General features: G+C 39.7%; 4 protein-coding genes across 4 annotated transcripts; all 4 read right to left on the bottom strand.

Annotated features, from left to right (window-relative positions):
* Nucleotides 1-297: 297 nt before the first annotated feature.
* Nucleotides 298-1266, bottom strand: LOC105338868 (uncharacterized protein F54H12.2). Its single transcript, XM_011444148.3, has one exon. It carries the CDS (start codon nt 1264-1266, stop codon nt 298-300), a length of 969 nt encoding a protein of 322 aa, XP_011442450.3.
* Nucleotides 1267-1270: 4 nt separating this feature from the next.
* Nucleotides 1271-1675, bottom strand: LOC117685542 (uncharacterized protein F54H12.2-like). Its single transcript, XM_034459977.2, has one exon. The coding sequence runs from the start codon at nt 1673-1675 to the stop codon at nt 1271-1273; it is 405 nt and encodes a 134-aa protein (XP_034315868.2).
* An 8081-nt stretch (nt 1676-9756) lies between these two features.
* LOC136276042 (uncharacterized) lies at nt 9757-10941 on the bottom strand. The gene has a single exon (XM_066086761.1). The coding sequence runs from the start codon at nt 10939-10941 to the stop codon at nt 9757-9759; it is 1185 nt and encodes a 394-aa protein (XP_065942833.1).
* Nucleotides 10942-11393: 452 nt separating this feature from the next.
* Nucleotides 11394-12290, bottom strand: LOC136276038 (uncharacterized). Its single transcript, XM_066086758.1, has one exon. The coding sequence runs from the start codon at nt 12288-12290 to the stop codon at nt 11394-11396; it is 897 nt and encodes a 298-aa protein (XP_065942830.1).
* Between the last annotated feature and the right edge of the window lie 2292 nt (nt 12291-14582).

Raw genomic sequence — 14582 nt, 5'->3', positions numbered from 1 at the left:
CGATTGTAGTCCCATTGTTGAGCATGTCGAGCTATAAAATCTCTAATTTCATGGTGTAAGGGGGGTAATCCGTATGAATCAAAGTATTCAATGATGGGAGTATTCAAATAAAGGCACACCCAATGCATTCCTGGTCGATCGTGAGGATCTGTATTCACGACGATCGCTTTCTCGTACGGTCTTTTTTGATGGGGAATTAAATCTCTGGGATAGACGCCCGCAAAAGAACTGCCTAAGGATTGTGATAACACGGCTCGTAACTGCCCTGTATCCATAAGTTTGTCTTTTTTTGTCGTTTTAGTAATCTATGTTCACTTCTCGCTGTTTGTTGATTTCCAACAAATTGTCAAATTCGGCATACACTAAACAGTTAAGCGTTTCGGCTGTGTTTTCTGCAAATTGAACTTCGATTCTCAAGTTCCCCGTTTCGATCAGATGAAACTTATCGAGCTGCGCTTCCTGGTCTTTAGTGAAATCAACACACCAAAGTATGTATCCCTTTTTATACTCTTCCAAGGTAATGTCCGGAGCCCAATCTTCCCCTAATTTTCCGAGCCCTTGATACAGACTCAAGTAAGATCTCAGGTACAGATTGTTCTCAAAATCGGGCTCAAATGGTCTGGTGCTCATACTCTCGCCGTTGATGCTGATTTCTAACTTTTTCACTTTAGCGTTTTTGAAATTAAAGGGGTTTTTGGTTGAATCTCCGTTAAAGGCAGCATTGGCTACAAACCCCAACACCACTCGTTTCGGCATCTGTCCTTGAAAGAGATGATCGCTAATTTTAGATTGAGTGCCCGTGGGGATAGTGAATGTTTTTACTTCGACCCGTCTTAGGGGATATTTTGCTGTTTCAGCATTCAGGCGCTGATTGATGGCATTTAACTCGGTTGGAGTAGGCTTGATTTTTCTCACCAACAACAACATATTCTCAATTTTTACTTTTCCACTGCTTAAGGCGGCCGTCATCATGTAGAAATCAGATTTCGCGCGATTGAATCTCAAGCGAAGGTCTACTCCGTTAGGTAGAAATTTATCTTGTTGAAACAAATCAATATAGAGTCGATCCATTAAAATAATTTTTTTACTGTCGTCTACGGCCTTGTGACGTTTACTTAACCCTACATTTCCGGATCCTGCAGGGTAACTCAAGACCAGGTCCGCTGCATCTATCTCAATTTCTTTGGCATCCTCATCATCCTCTTTTGCCCTAACATCAAATGTGTTAGTCGTAAGTTCAGCGGCAGCATAATTAAGATCTTCCATGTGTTCAGCGGTATCTTTCTCCCACAGACTTCATTTGCTTGGTTAGAGTTCTCGGTTTGTATGAGAGCAATTTCTCCAGGTAGGCTTTGTACGGATAGGTATCCGTTCCGGGGGAAATGACTTTTCCATTGAGACTCACGTCGATTTCCGTGAACAGAGAATGTAAGATATTATTGACGGGAGTCGAGGCTCCCGTTAAATTAGTACCATCGGATTTGGTGAATTTACAACAGAGTTGTAGATAGGTTTGTGAGAGATCGAGATATTCATCTCCCTGTCCTTTAATATCAAATTCAATAGGGGCCGTATCAGACTGCAGGGTACTGGAAACAGGGTAATATTCTACCCATTTTGATTCTTCTAAAGCTACGTTCGTGGCAGGGACTTGAAACAGTTCTAAACTGTCCATCCCACACACTCATGATTCTCGGTGCATCATCCAGAAGGGGGGTTGATGTGTGACTAACGATACAATGGGTAAAAATGTGTAGGGTAAGGTTGGGGACCGCCTTTTTATAGGTTCAATCAAAGATATCTGCCGTTCGAGATTTTTTAGCTGCGGGTGTCTTAGTTCTTTTTCTTTTGTGGGGGCCTCCCCGGGCCAGAACAATCCCTTGCTTGGGGGTAAGTTTTTCTTTTTCATAGTCCTTCCGGTCCTATAAACGGCCTGTAAACCGCGAGACTTTACGACTTGTTTTAAAGATCCTTTTTGGTTTAAGACATCGAAGCCTGCCTGGGCAGCGCTCTGTAAAGCCTGTTGCGTTCCCGTTTTCACTAAGTCATGTGCACCTTTACGTAAAAAGCGAGGGGCTTGTTGAACTCCCTTTTTCATGAGGGCCTTAGTGCCGTGTTGCAAGGCAACACGGCACTAAGTGAGGCAAGTGTTTAGCTCCCGTTCTGATTAGTTTAGTGGCGAAACCTTTACCTCTTTGTCCTAAGATCTTATTGACGGTATTATCGATAGCAGTTCCCACTTTTCTCCTGACGTCAGGCATCAGTGTCTTATTAAGTACAGATCCGACGATAGGAGCACGGAGGATGGGTAGATTTCGTCTCAGTTGTTGTTCCACGGCATGGACCCCTACGTTTCCAAGTGTTTGGGTACCGTGCCGCCTAAGCCCTTGCATAAATGTTCCTTTATTATTAAGGCTGTCTATGGCGGCATTCCCGGTGACCAAATTACCATGTTTAGCAGCCGTTTTTCAAGCATTTGTAACAAAACCACTTCCTTTCTGACGATGTTTAATTTTTTTTACCAACCCCCCTGCCAAATCGCCGAGAAGGGGAGTCACGGCACTCCCGACTAGGGGCAGTCCTAGTTTTAAAAGTGGTCCCAAAAATCCGTGTCCTCGTTGACGTAATAATCCGCGATGATAATCCATGACGACTGAGGAAGTTGTTTAATGATTCCTTTTTTTATACTTTTTTCTTCTAAGTCTCGACTTTTTTCCCCCTCCTCCTCCTCCTCATCTTCCTCTCCCTTTCCCAAGCTGAGAGCCTACGGCACTCGCAATGAGTGAAGCAACGATGGGTAAAAAGAATCCACGTCCTCTCTGGCGTCTTCTTCGCCGCGGTGATTGGGGGTACACCATGTTTTTTTTTAAATGTTAAGAATGGTGCGTTTCGAGTCCTTATATAGAGAGGTTTAGTAGTGATGAAAGAAGGTGTAAAAACATTCTATGCAACACATTATACAGGTAACAACAGCAACCAAGATGGAAAAAGTCAAGCTATAGGGATCCATCTGTTTCAATAAAGTTTTTTAAAATGAAGTTTTAAGATGCTTTTTCCACTTATAAAGGGCATCACGATGCCTAACGGAGTTCTGATCTGTATTTCGATGGTATCGAAATGCTTCTTACTCAATTTCAAATATTCGGCCCTCACAGGCTCCCATTTAGCTTGCATGTGATCGTGAGTACTGTGAGTTACGGGAACGACTCTTAGTAATTTCAAAGCATTAGACCCCACCATCTGAGGTTCTACCACATCGCAATACACGTACATCTGTTTCAAATTCTCGTACAAATCGATCGTGTTTGGAGCTAAATAGGTCACATTGATCCACTTTGTCATGCTCTCATCATTTGTGTTGAAGGCCTTTGTTCCAAACCCCAATTTTAAAGCTAGAGATACTGGGAAGCGAACACTAAAGGGGTTTTTAGTTCGGAGCAGCTCTCCGTTGTACTGATATTCAATCCGATCAAAATTTTCGTAGTACACTAGTTTCATGTTACTCTTCTGTTCTGGATGACCCATGGTTTCCCAGATTCTTTTCAAGCTTAAACTAAGACCCTCATTGATTTCAGAGATTAACGCCTTGGGGTGTACATAAGGACCAGAACGAAATTGAATTCGAAAAATTTTCACTCTTTTATTTTTAATTTCCTCAATTTTAACTTTTCGTCTTGCAGCTCTCTCATCGCGTGCCAAATAAGAATATTTCCAGTCTACTAGTGGGTCAAGTTTAGACAGACGTGTAGTATTCATTTCTTTCATCTGAAAACGATTGATTTTAAAAATGTCGGGATCATCCACAAATGCCTTGAAGTTTTGTGTGACTAAAATATCAAAATAGGATTCGTTTGATAAAATGTTTTTAACAGAACTCCCGTACATCATTTCAGTCAAACCCATTTGCCATTCTCCATCTGTTAAATCGACTGTCTGAGGTAACAACGTTTTAAACTGAGCTACCGTATTTTGTGGAAAAGCCTCCATCGACCCATCACTGGGTAAGGTCAAATAGAACCCATCACTTCCAGCCATATTGATAATTACAATGAAACAATTATTTTCTAAACCCCTCTATTTATACCTTTATTTAGTTTGACAATAATATACCCTCCAATATTCATCTATTTTTTTTTTTTTTTTTTTTAAACCTAGAAATATTTAGTCATTTTTAAAAAAAAATTATATTCTGAACCATAACTACATATCAAAATTTGACATTAATAACCACACTTTTTTATACACATATATTTATTTCAAAACAGAAAAAACAAAGAACACATTCTTTAATATTTTTTGAATGACAAAAAATCACTAATTATGCTGTTTTGTTTTTGTTTTTAGCCAGTCACACACTCTTGGATCTCCCCCGCTTTACTTTAATCGGAAATGGTCTCCGCATGTAAGGCACACAGGAGTCCACAAAATCATAACCTTTGGTAATCGTCTCATGAAAGTCTTTAGAACTTTTTGAAATCATCTGTCCAGTCTCCCTCGATAAGAGTCCATGCAGGTTCGTGGTTTTTTGAAGGGTGAAACACATTCCATTGACATTTGACTTTCCATCGAAATTGTTCATATTTACTTTTGCCAATCATCCGGAAATATCTTTTTCCAGCGGGAATCGGAATTCTTTTGTATAAGTAGATTTTTCTCTCTTCCTGAGGAACGTGAGGATTCTGCATGAAATCATGTAAACAATTCTGTTTAGTAGACATCCATTCTCCCTTAAGGACTCCCTGAGGATCTATAATTTTCCACCGGTACTGTATTTCATTCATCTTAGGTGTGTCTCAGATCACAAAAAACCATGCAGCTTGATCTCAGCGCTCACGCTAATAATAAGTCAGTGACTAGTGCTGCACTTCATATTTAAGATGGAAAAATGATCACGTGACTTTTTTTCATGCAGATTCTGGTTTGAGTTGGAGAGTAGGACTGGGCATAATGTAACCCACGGTGGAACTAAGACAAATCATCCAATATTCTCGATTAGAGTCATGTAAGACTAACATGACGATACAAGCGATTATTAATATCAGGCAGATCAGAAGTTGAGCAAAATACACAATTTCAGCTCTAGGAATCTTTTCACCAAACATTTTCCATTGATCACTCATTTGGGAAGTAGGAGATCTGTTTGAGGAATCCATGAGTCAAAGCTAGGAGGATATCCTTTCCAACGCACTTTGATTTCAGTTATGATTTTTTTTCCTACTCGCCGCTTTTTATAGTCTAATATTTCCTCCACTTCATATACATCGTCTTTTTTTATGACTTTTTGCATTTCTGATTCGTAAAATGTTCCTTCTAATTCTTCTCCATGAGAGTCTTGTATTTTATATCTGTATGGAACAGCTTCCTGGACTCGACGAGAAATCGTAAATAACTCTCTGGTCCAGTTAGGCAGATATCCCTTTTCAAAAGTGCGTTTAGCTTTACTGATGCGCACTCTGTCACCTTTGTGAAATTTAGGAGTATAGAAAGTTGTAGATGAATTTTTTTTATACAGATTTTTCCACACTTGTAATACATTAGAGGCATTCACATCAGCTGGAGCTCTTTTTATACTGCGATGATACGAGTGATTGTAGGCGAACACAAGATCCGGTAAGATGTCAAGATATCGGCGAGTTTTATGACGGGTGAAATATCTCCACATGCGAGCTTTAAGTGTGCGTTGAAAGCGCTCCACGATACTTGCTTTTGTTTCTGCATTGCGAGTGGTAAAGAAATGAATGGATTTAAAAGCGCGTAAAAACTCCTTGTTTGTGAATTCCCTCCCCTTGTCCGACTGAATGCGAACGGGTTGTCGCCCGTCTTGTTTACTGATCTGTTGTAATCCTCGTATCATTTCCTTCCCAGTTTTTTGCTTTAATGGCACCACCCAAGCATATTTTGAGAGTACATCGATAGCACACAGTAAAAAGGTATTACCCTCGTTCTCTTTCTTTAACTGTGATACATCTGCTAAGTCTAATTGCCATTGCTCATCGATACCGGTCACTCGAGTTTGTTGTCGCTTAAATTTCCGACGAATGGGTTTATGCAGAGTATATGTTTCTTGTTCTTTTAACCATTTTCTAATATCCGTAAGTGATATAGGATACCCCTTAGCACGTACTTGACGGTATAGGGCTTGTACGCCTCCATATCCAGTCTTAGGATCATAATAAATCTCTCGTAATATGTCTTCTAATTTTTTTTTCTTTTTCTTCATTTCTTGCCCAATTTATCCCAATTTAAGATTTGTGCGTTTCCTCTCTTTTTTACTGTCTTTGATACTTTTGGCGTCATAAAGAAGGGAGAAGCTTGTGGTGTAGTAAACGTAAAAGCTTCCTGAAACCCAGTATCGTCGTCATTATCGTCTTTTTCATCTTGAAGGGGTTTAGGGGTACTGATTTTTCCAGGCTTTTGCATGGCTTTTATAATGTTTGGATTCTGTAGGTAATCCGTCGGCACATTGGTTTCTTTCAAGGCTTGAGCAAATTCGTCAATGCCGATCGGAGAGCGAAATGCTCTACGGGATTTAGTTCTCATTGTATTAGTTACCAGATCAACGATATTAGACTGGGGTATGCGTTTTCCTCGATAACTTATTTCTCCATCGGAGTTCCATTTTAAGACTTTAGTTTTTTTGAGGTGATCTAATAGAAGTCCTGCTCTCTTTTGCATCTGTTTGCTTACACTTTTCATCACCTGTTCTTCTAGTTCTGAGGAACTTGGGTCAGCAGCAACATCAGCAGCAGCCCCATCATCTTCGACTGCCTCTTTATCTTTTTCTGCGCTAGGTAATGGTGTTGTAAATGTCCTCTCCTTTCCTTGATCACGGGCTTGTTGTAAATAATTCCGATAACGATGTAATTGATGACCATAGAGGGCTACTTTTTCTTCTGGGTTTAAATCTTCTCTCCCTTGAATATGGTCTAACTGATGTCCTAAGCCAATGGTAGCTTGAAATTCGGGAGATTTAGGCAATTTACCTTTCAATTCTAGTAACATTGCTTCCGGAACTAACACCATTTTACGACTCATGATTTCAAGACAGTAAACTGAGGATTAGGGGAATGACTGGGAAAACACCTCCTTTTTGATTCAATAATAAAGTTCGTCTGCGTTTCTGTACTGACTGTGGTTGAACGAGGCGCCTCAAGATGTGTTTCTGAGGCGCGAGTTTTATCTTCTGAGACGACTTTAGTGGTACATTACCTTTTAAGAGGTTGTAAGCAATCTCACAAATCTTTAAAATACAGTCATTAGAACAATGCTTTAAAACGTCATTTTTTAATTTTGATGAATATTTAGGCATCGATAATAATTGTAATATCGGTAAATGAGGTTTTAGTCGAGATTCACAACTGCAGGCTTTGTTCTTTTTCTTTTTCTTCTGGTTTGAACCCATCTTTGTTCACAATGATAGCTATATCTAGCTTGTGAGGGTTTTTATACTTTTTTAAGGAGGGGCATAGCCAAGATGAGTAGTTTTTTCGTGTTGATCTCTGGATTTTTTCAGTTTAAATTCCATGGGACAGTAGCGACATTCATATTTTCCTTTCTTGTTCTTCTTATCTGGGTCTTGTAACGGACTGAAACCTGTCACTTTACTAAACAATGAGGAATATCTCGGGATGTGATGAACAAGAACTTTAATTCTGGGAAACACACTGGATTGAATATCAGGCGTTCTTTGACTCCCTATTGGCCCTGCCATCGCTCTATTCATTTTCATTTGAGCCATGGCTAATGTGGTATTGGGGGAAGGCTGGGTCAAAGGAACTTGTTCAGGAGGCTTTTTCTGTCTTGGAGGAAGTTTTACAATCAGTTTTTGTCCTTTCCGAGAGGTTTTCCTGGGAGATCTCTTTTTTCTAGGAGCTTTCCTTTTGCGTGAGGAAACCTTCCCTATGTCTACCATCCACTGGGGTAACTGTCTCAGTTTAGGAGCCTTGGAATTGAGTACTTTTCCTATCACACTCTTGAGTCGTCGTCCTTGGGTTTTTTTTCTTGGTTTAGCTGTTCGGGCTTTGGCCAAATTCCATTTCAATAAATGACGAATGATGACTCCTCCAATAAATCCAGCCCCACCTCGTTTCAGAATAGCTCTTATTCTATTATCATCATTGACCTTTTTATTGGCAATGACCCTTAAATCCTCACGATGTTTATCAATGAAACGCTGTGTCTGTTTATTGATAGGAATGACTCCTTTCAATAAATTTTTAGCCCCGGTTAAAAACCATTTCATTAAGGCTTTTCGCCCCAGCTCAATAATTTCCGCGCGTTTCTCAGGATCTCGTTCATGTTGTAAGCGCCGTAATGTGTGTAGTAACTTCTTTCCAGTCATGATTTCAAATGATTCTGGGTATATGTAAACTCTAATATTTATACTCTAGGCATATACACTGTAAGGGTCTGAAACATGTGACTTCTCAGGCGTAATTCATCGGGGGTCTGAGGGCTTAAATCCACAATCAGGTACCCGTGGGGTATTCGAGTGGCATCATGATAGGCCGAGATTAAATGTGGCATGCTTAAATCCACAATCAGGTACCCGTGGGGTATTCGAGTGGCATCATGATAGGCCGAGATTAAATGTGGCATATCTAATTGTCGACTCAACACGACAATTTGAGACTTGTCTCTAGGATTTTTAAACAAGACTAAATAATGAGCGTTTAAACTAATAGTGCGATGTTGAGCTGCTCGATCAAATACATTTTGAGTAATGTAAATAACACTAGTATTCCGATGATGGGCTTTTCTTGTAAACCAATCCACAATAGATTCGATAGCCCTGCCTCCCATCATATCATCAAAAATTAAGAGGTGTCGAGTCTCGATATCTGCTACCAATTTCTCATCATCTTCGGGAATATTGCGTATAAACTTTACGCGATGTTGTAAGAGATTCGTAGGCTGGTTGCCATTCTCGATAACACCAGATGATTTTTTCGGGGGATGGGGAGATCCAATGAGTATTTTCTACTAGCTTTTTAACAAATTCAGTTTTTCCCGACTTAGAAGGGCCTGCTACCACCATGGTAAATTCATGTTTCAGTTGAAACAATGTTTCCACAGTCTATTTCAAAAGCATAATTCTTTGGGCCCCCTGACATAAACTTGATAATGTGACCCCCGTCTAATTCATCAGTCCATCCTCCTAAACTGTTGACAGTTGTAGGATTAAACTCCCCCTGTTCATGTTGATAAATGATACTGTCTGTATCGAAATATAACACACGTTCTCCCAGTTTTTCCAATGTCTCATACAAATGTAATCGTGCATGAGCCGTGGTGAAACAGGCTAACACCACGTTACCAAAGGGACATTCTTCCACGAATTCTTTTTTCTCCTCATAATTGATCAATATCATGTCAGAGTTAGGATCCTCCAAATTTTGTAAGAGTTCTACCCCTTTGACCTCTAAGCTGGTATCTTGTAATAATTGTTGAAATTCTGCTTCCTCTGTCAGGTATCGAGATTTCGGTAGCTGGATTCTTTGAGCGAATTTCCCCCACAGACAGTTTAAAAACAGTTTAGCTATAGTGCGTTTGACTGGGTTTTTCTCGACTTCTAGCAAATCTAACATGATACCTTCCCTTTGGTAAATATCATGTATGTATGCTTGTTTCTGTTCTTTACTTTCACAGTCGGGTGGAAATCCTGAAGCTTCTTGATTGATTTTAAGAAAGGTGTCGATATAAGCTTTGAACAAGGTCTCACTGCTTTGAGGGAAATGCCAGATTTCGTAAATGTGATCAAATTTCAACCGCTTTCTGTAGTTCTGTGGTTACCCATGTTCCCGTCAGACACCGATCTGAATCCGATTGTTGACATCTGTACTCGGGGTCTAGAGCCAATCGTTGTTTTGCACAGGTCCGACATAAAGGAAACAGTAATTTACCCCCTGTGCGATAGGGTAAGACGGGATGATACAGACCATGTGGGGGTAAGACGCGACATTTGATCAGTCCGAAGTAAGATCTCACATCTCCGAAATTTTCGGTCAGGATTTCGGGGTGGCCCACGGGGAAAGGTTTGTATTTCAAAACGTAAGGATACAGAGAACAAACATCTACATATCGCATATCTCCCTCTGTACAAAACAAACGAGTAGCATTGGTACGACCGCCGTACAAACTATCTCGGGGATTTAAAGGATCTTGAAAGTCTAAATGCTCTAAAAATGTCTGTAACTCTTCCTGGTTTTTCAGTTGTTGGTCAAATTCGTGCTCCCAGATACTGACAACATTGTAACCTTCATCTCGTAATGCTTTTTCCCGTCGTAGAGTCTGCTCGTAGACTGTAGCATAAGTCCTATCAAAGTGATGAGGATGAATGTCTGTGACCCTATCTGGATAACATATAGGGCAGCCATGCCAGTAACAACCGTGGAATTCATACACAGTGTTGTTGACCTCATCGTAGCCATCTACTGTAAAATTCCCGAGTCTGACCTCCCCTCCGTTTTTGGCATGTCGAATAGACTTTTCCCGACCCTCCCAGGCCAACCAACGACATGCTTTAATGGAATACTGTCGAGCGGGATGGTATCCCAGATTAGGAATGATAGCTATGGTGTGTTCAGGCATGAAACTCCGTCGGTAAGCGAGATTTGCAGTGCTGGCAAAGGTTATAGCTTCTTGAAAAGGATTCACACGGACAAGGGTTTGAATAGTTGTTCTAAACTGAGCACAACAAGGTCTTAAAATATCCACATCTGAAATACAATAGGCTAGGAATTCTTCTTGAAAATTAAACACATTTCCCTGCTGTTTCTCATACCAAGCGTAGAAAGCTTTGCGTCCCGAGGTACTCATGTCGTCTGGATTGTAGAAAGCGGGTGAGGGATAGACTCCTACATAATTCTGGTTCCGTTCGGTATTGAAAAAATGAGGAAAATATCCTTTTTTTAGTTCCCGGAAGCCGAAAGCAGAAGGCATTTTAGACAATGCAAAAGGCAAAAAGTTGTAAGAATCTATGAATTTTACCCCACAAATTTCCATAGATAATATTTACTTCCGTTCATGATGACAGAGGGTTTGATACAGGCTTTGTGAACTATATAATTCAAGATAAATTGCCCGTCATACCCTTTAAAATTGTGAGCGATAACAATAGCCCCTTCGTGCACTAACTGTGATACGTTGTTAACCTTGCATTCAGGTTGTAATAGCCACTCTACAAAATGTTTTAAGGTATCTGGTCCTCGAAAGACATGTTGACGGGGTCCTAAAGCCTGACAATTGGTACAGGGTTCGTTAACAGGTAAGTGATCGCAGTGTTGACAGACACGATGGGCCACACATAAATTCGGGATATGAATACCATGTTCTTGTGTGCATTCGAAATCGAAATAAATGTACAGCTGTAATTTGTCTTTTTTCTTTTTCTTTTAGGGTTTCTTCTGAACGTAACATTGGTGGTCCTTGTCAACAATTTTCTTACAGATCTTGCATTTTTTCTGGCCTCCACATTTGTGATTTGCTAACAATTTTTTAGCCATCCAGGACTGACAGTGCTGGCATCGATCCATCATACTGCAAACAGTGGTGCTAGTCTTAGAACTGTACGGTTTTAAGTGACTCTGGTAACATGTCATGCTCTTAAAAAAACCATGACATTCGGAACATTCGATGCAGCTGCCGTCCGGGGGGCAGGGGGTCTCGCTCAGACAAAAAGAGCAGCAATATTGACAAGTGGTACGATGTTCTTCAATGTGGCTGTATCCTACATCACAATCATCACAGTAATACTGGTGTTCACTAATCCCAGGCATAGAGAGTATAGTATCATAATGCCCTTGATCTAACAACACGTTTAAGCACTTGCCGTTTCCATATCCCTTGTATATTGGCTCTAATTTTAATGTAGAACTGTTTGCTTGGAATTGAAATATCTTCAAGCGGAATTCAGGGTACAACACCCCCTGTAAATTCCCCTGCTCTAGAGGTCCACAAGAAGATAGAGTTGAATCACACCCGGCAAGTTCCATCAGCTCTAGAGCTTGTTTCTTTTGAACTGCACTTCTACAATCGGCTTCTTGTATCCGCTTCCATTGTTTTTGCCAGGCGTTAAAAGCTCCGGGGTCCTGTGGTTTTTTACTGTGTAGACGAGCAACTACAATAGCGCGAGGTAAACATAAAGAATCTGTGTTCTGAATACTCAGAATGGACTTTTTCCCTTTTTTGAATTTCTCCTTGTTTGTATATAGGTGTTTTTTCTTATTTCCACCACTTCCTTGAGGATACTGGACATGAACAAAATCAAACTGAACAGCTCCGTCCGTCATGGTGAAATCTCTTTTAGATTGTTGTACCCCTTTTATTTTAGCGAGTAATCCCTCAGCATTTAGATGCTTGCATTGAGTAAATTCATACCAAATGTCAGAATCTAAGGAGGGGTGTCGTATGTTTAATCGCAAATAATCGTCGGGGTCACAACGCATTTGTTCTTTTACTTCGTTTAACATCTCACTTATCACATTCCGAACGAAGGGAGAATGATCTTTCTGAGGTATTGGTTTAAAATTCACATTGTATACATTTTCTTGGACCTTAAATTTACGTGAACGACGACCTCGATCCAGTCTGATCTGATAGTACTTGGATTTTTCTCTCGTTTGGGCCAATTTCTTTTTCCGTTGAAGATTTCTTCTAAAAAGCCGTAAATGCTGAAGTATTTGGTTGTTTTCTTTTCTTAGTTTTAAACGTTCTTGCTTCAATCGATATTCTCTCAAACGGCGTTGCTCGCGGAGAAGACTCTTTTTAATAGATGTGAGCGTCATGATCAATTCTCTTCAAGTGCTTCGATCGAACACGCTTTTTATACATAAAGGGAAATGAAAACAGATTTATTTTTAGAAATGAATATATGCTATTTTAAACAATTGTTTTTTAAACAATATATATGCTATTTCATTATTTAATTAGATATTGCATAGGATCTATTAATAAGATAAAAAATTGTTAATTTTAGAAGAAAAAATTAGCTATTTTTAGAGCCGCGTGCAGCAAATATGGAAAAAAATGATAGCCAATTTTAGAAATGTGCTATTTTTAAAATATCTATTGCATCGGATCTATTTAGTATATAGCAAAAATGCTATTTTAAGAAAAAATTGCTATTTTTAGAGCCTCGTGCACAAGACTGCATAAGATTTATAAAGTAGCACATCGCTGCTTTTTCCCTCAGTCTTGCTCTGACATTAAACAGACATGGCGCAGAAACAACTAGACCGCTTTGATAGTCCAGACCCTGTCTCTGCCAGTTTAAATTATAATCATCCTACCACACTTAGGGAATCTATGAATTATTATCAGTCTATCACGGAATCGCAGGATGCAACGGATCTTGAACTGGCATGCTTGGATCAAGAAAAACCAGCTACTAAAGAAGATCTTGCTCTGCTCATGGCCACCCTAGATGGGAGCATCAACAATCTGATGAATCTCGCCAACGAAATCAGTGAAACCAGGAAAATTATTACCAATGATCTACAGGCTCTAAGCGAACAAGTAGGTGAAATAAAAAATGAGACCAGGAATACGACACCTGTCACATCAAAAATCCCGACCAGGAAAACAAATCCCTGTTATATCTGCGGAGAACTAGGGCATTGGGCACCTGAATGTCCACAAAAGCAGGATCCTCCTAAAAAAAGCAAAGACAAAGATCCCTGCTATATTTGTCAAAACCTTGGACATTGGGCCTCCGAATGCCCTGAAAAAGAAAATAATCCACCAGCCGGTGACAAGAAAAAAACCTCGAGCCCTAGAAAACCGAATCTGAAAAGAGATAATACCATAATTACCTCTCGCAAAGAAAAAGTGACAGTATTTTGACTTTTTGTGTAATTGAACTATTTCAGTGTTATTTCATGTAAATTTGAATTGTTTCAGTGTTATTTCATACTTGTTTTTATTTTCATACATTTCTCAATAAACCAATGTTCACTGTTTATTCGCTTTTTTATTATTTCATTATGCAAGGAGGGAAAAATCATTGAATAAATCGGGATCTATGATGCGCCAACTATAAACATCGATCAAGTGCTTACTTTAGATTGGTCACCCCGCATTATTAGCTTAAAATCTCAGGGAGCTAGATTTTCAGCCGCATCGCTGGCCGGGTCAACTCTGAAAAGTGCACTCAGTTGACCCGGCCAGCGAGGCGGCTTATACTACTTTTAACTTGTATAAGACATCGGATCCAATTATCGACGAACGCCGTTACGTCATAGACGCCAAAATGTGAATCTCCTTGTCCAAGTCGTTACAATCTTTTTACTGTTCTGTCTCTGTGACAGAAAGTTTTCAACTAGTTTATTCGTTTCATGATTTTTTTTAATAAACCAGGTAAAAAGCTACAAAAGAACAACATCTTATTTAACAGCTGTCCTATAAATTCACACATATACTGTTGATGACAAGAATGGCGTTCCATACAAATAAAAAATTGGAAATTACTTGGACTAGGAAAACTGACAAATCCTACATTAACTTTGACTTATATGTAATTTTTAACATTCTGACAGTCTAATATGGTGAAATATATGGGAACAATACTCAAACCTGCACAAGGA

Source organism: Magallana gigas, chromosome 1, assembly GCF_963853765.1.
Source record: "Magallana gigas chromosome 1, xbMagGiga1.1, whole genome shotgun sequence".
Taxonomy (NCBI): Eukaryota; Metazoa; Mollusca; class Bivalvia; order Ostreida; family Ostreidae; genus Magallana; species Magallana gigas.
This window is presented reverse-complemented; position numbering and strand designations above follow the sequence as displayed.

Excerpts from the sequence above, each read along its gene's own strand:
- LOC105338868 (XM_011444148.3), bottom strand. The coding sequence starts at position 1,266 with ATGGAAGATCTTAATTATGCTGCCGCTGAACTTACGACTAACACATTT.
- LOC117685542 (XM_034459977.2), bottom strand. The coding sequence starts at position 1,675 with ATGGACAGTTTAGAACTGTTTCAAGTCCCTGCCACGAACGTAGCTTTA.
- LOC136276042 (XM_066086761.1), bottom strand. The coding sequence starts at position 10,941 with ATGCCTTCTGCTTTCGGCTTCCGGGAACTAAAAAAAGGATATTTTCCT.
- LOC136276038 (XM_066086758.1), bottom strand. The coding sequence starts at position 12,290 with ATGACGGACGGAGCTGTTCAGTTTGATTTTGTTCATGTCCAGTATCCT.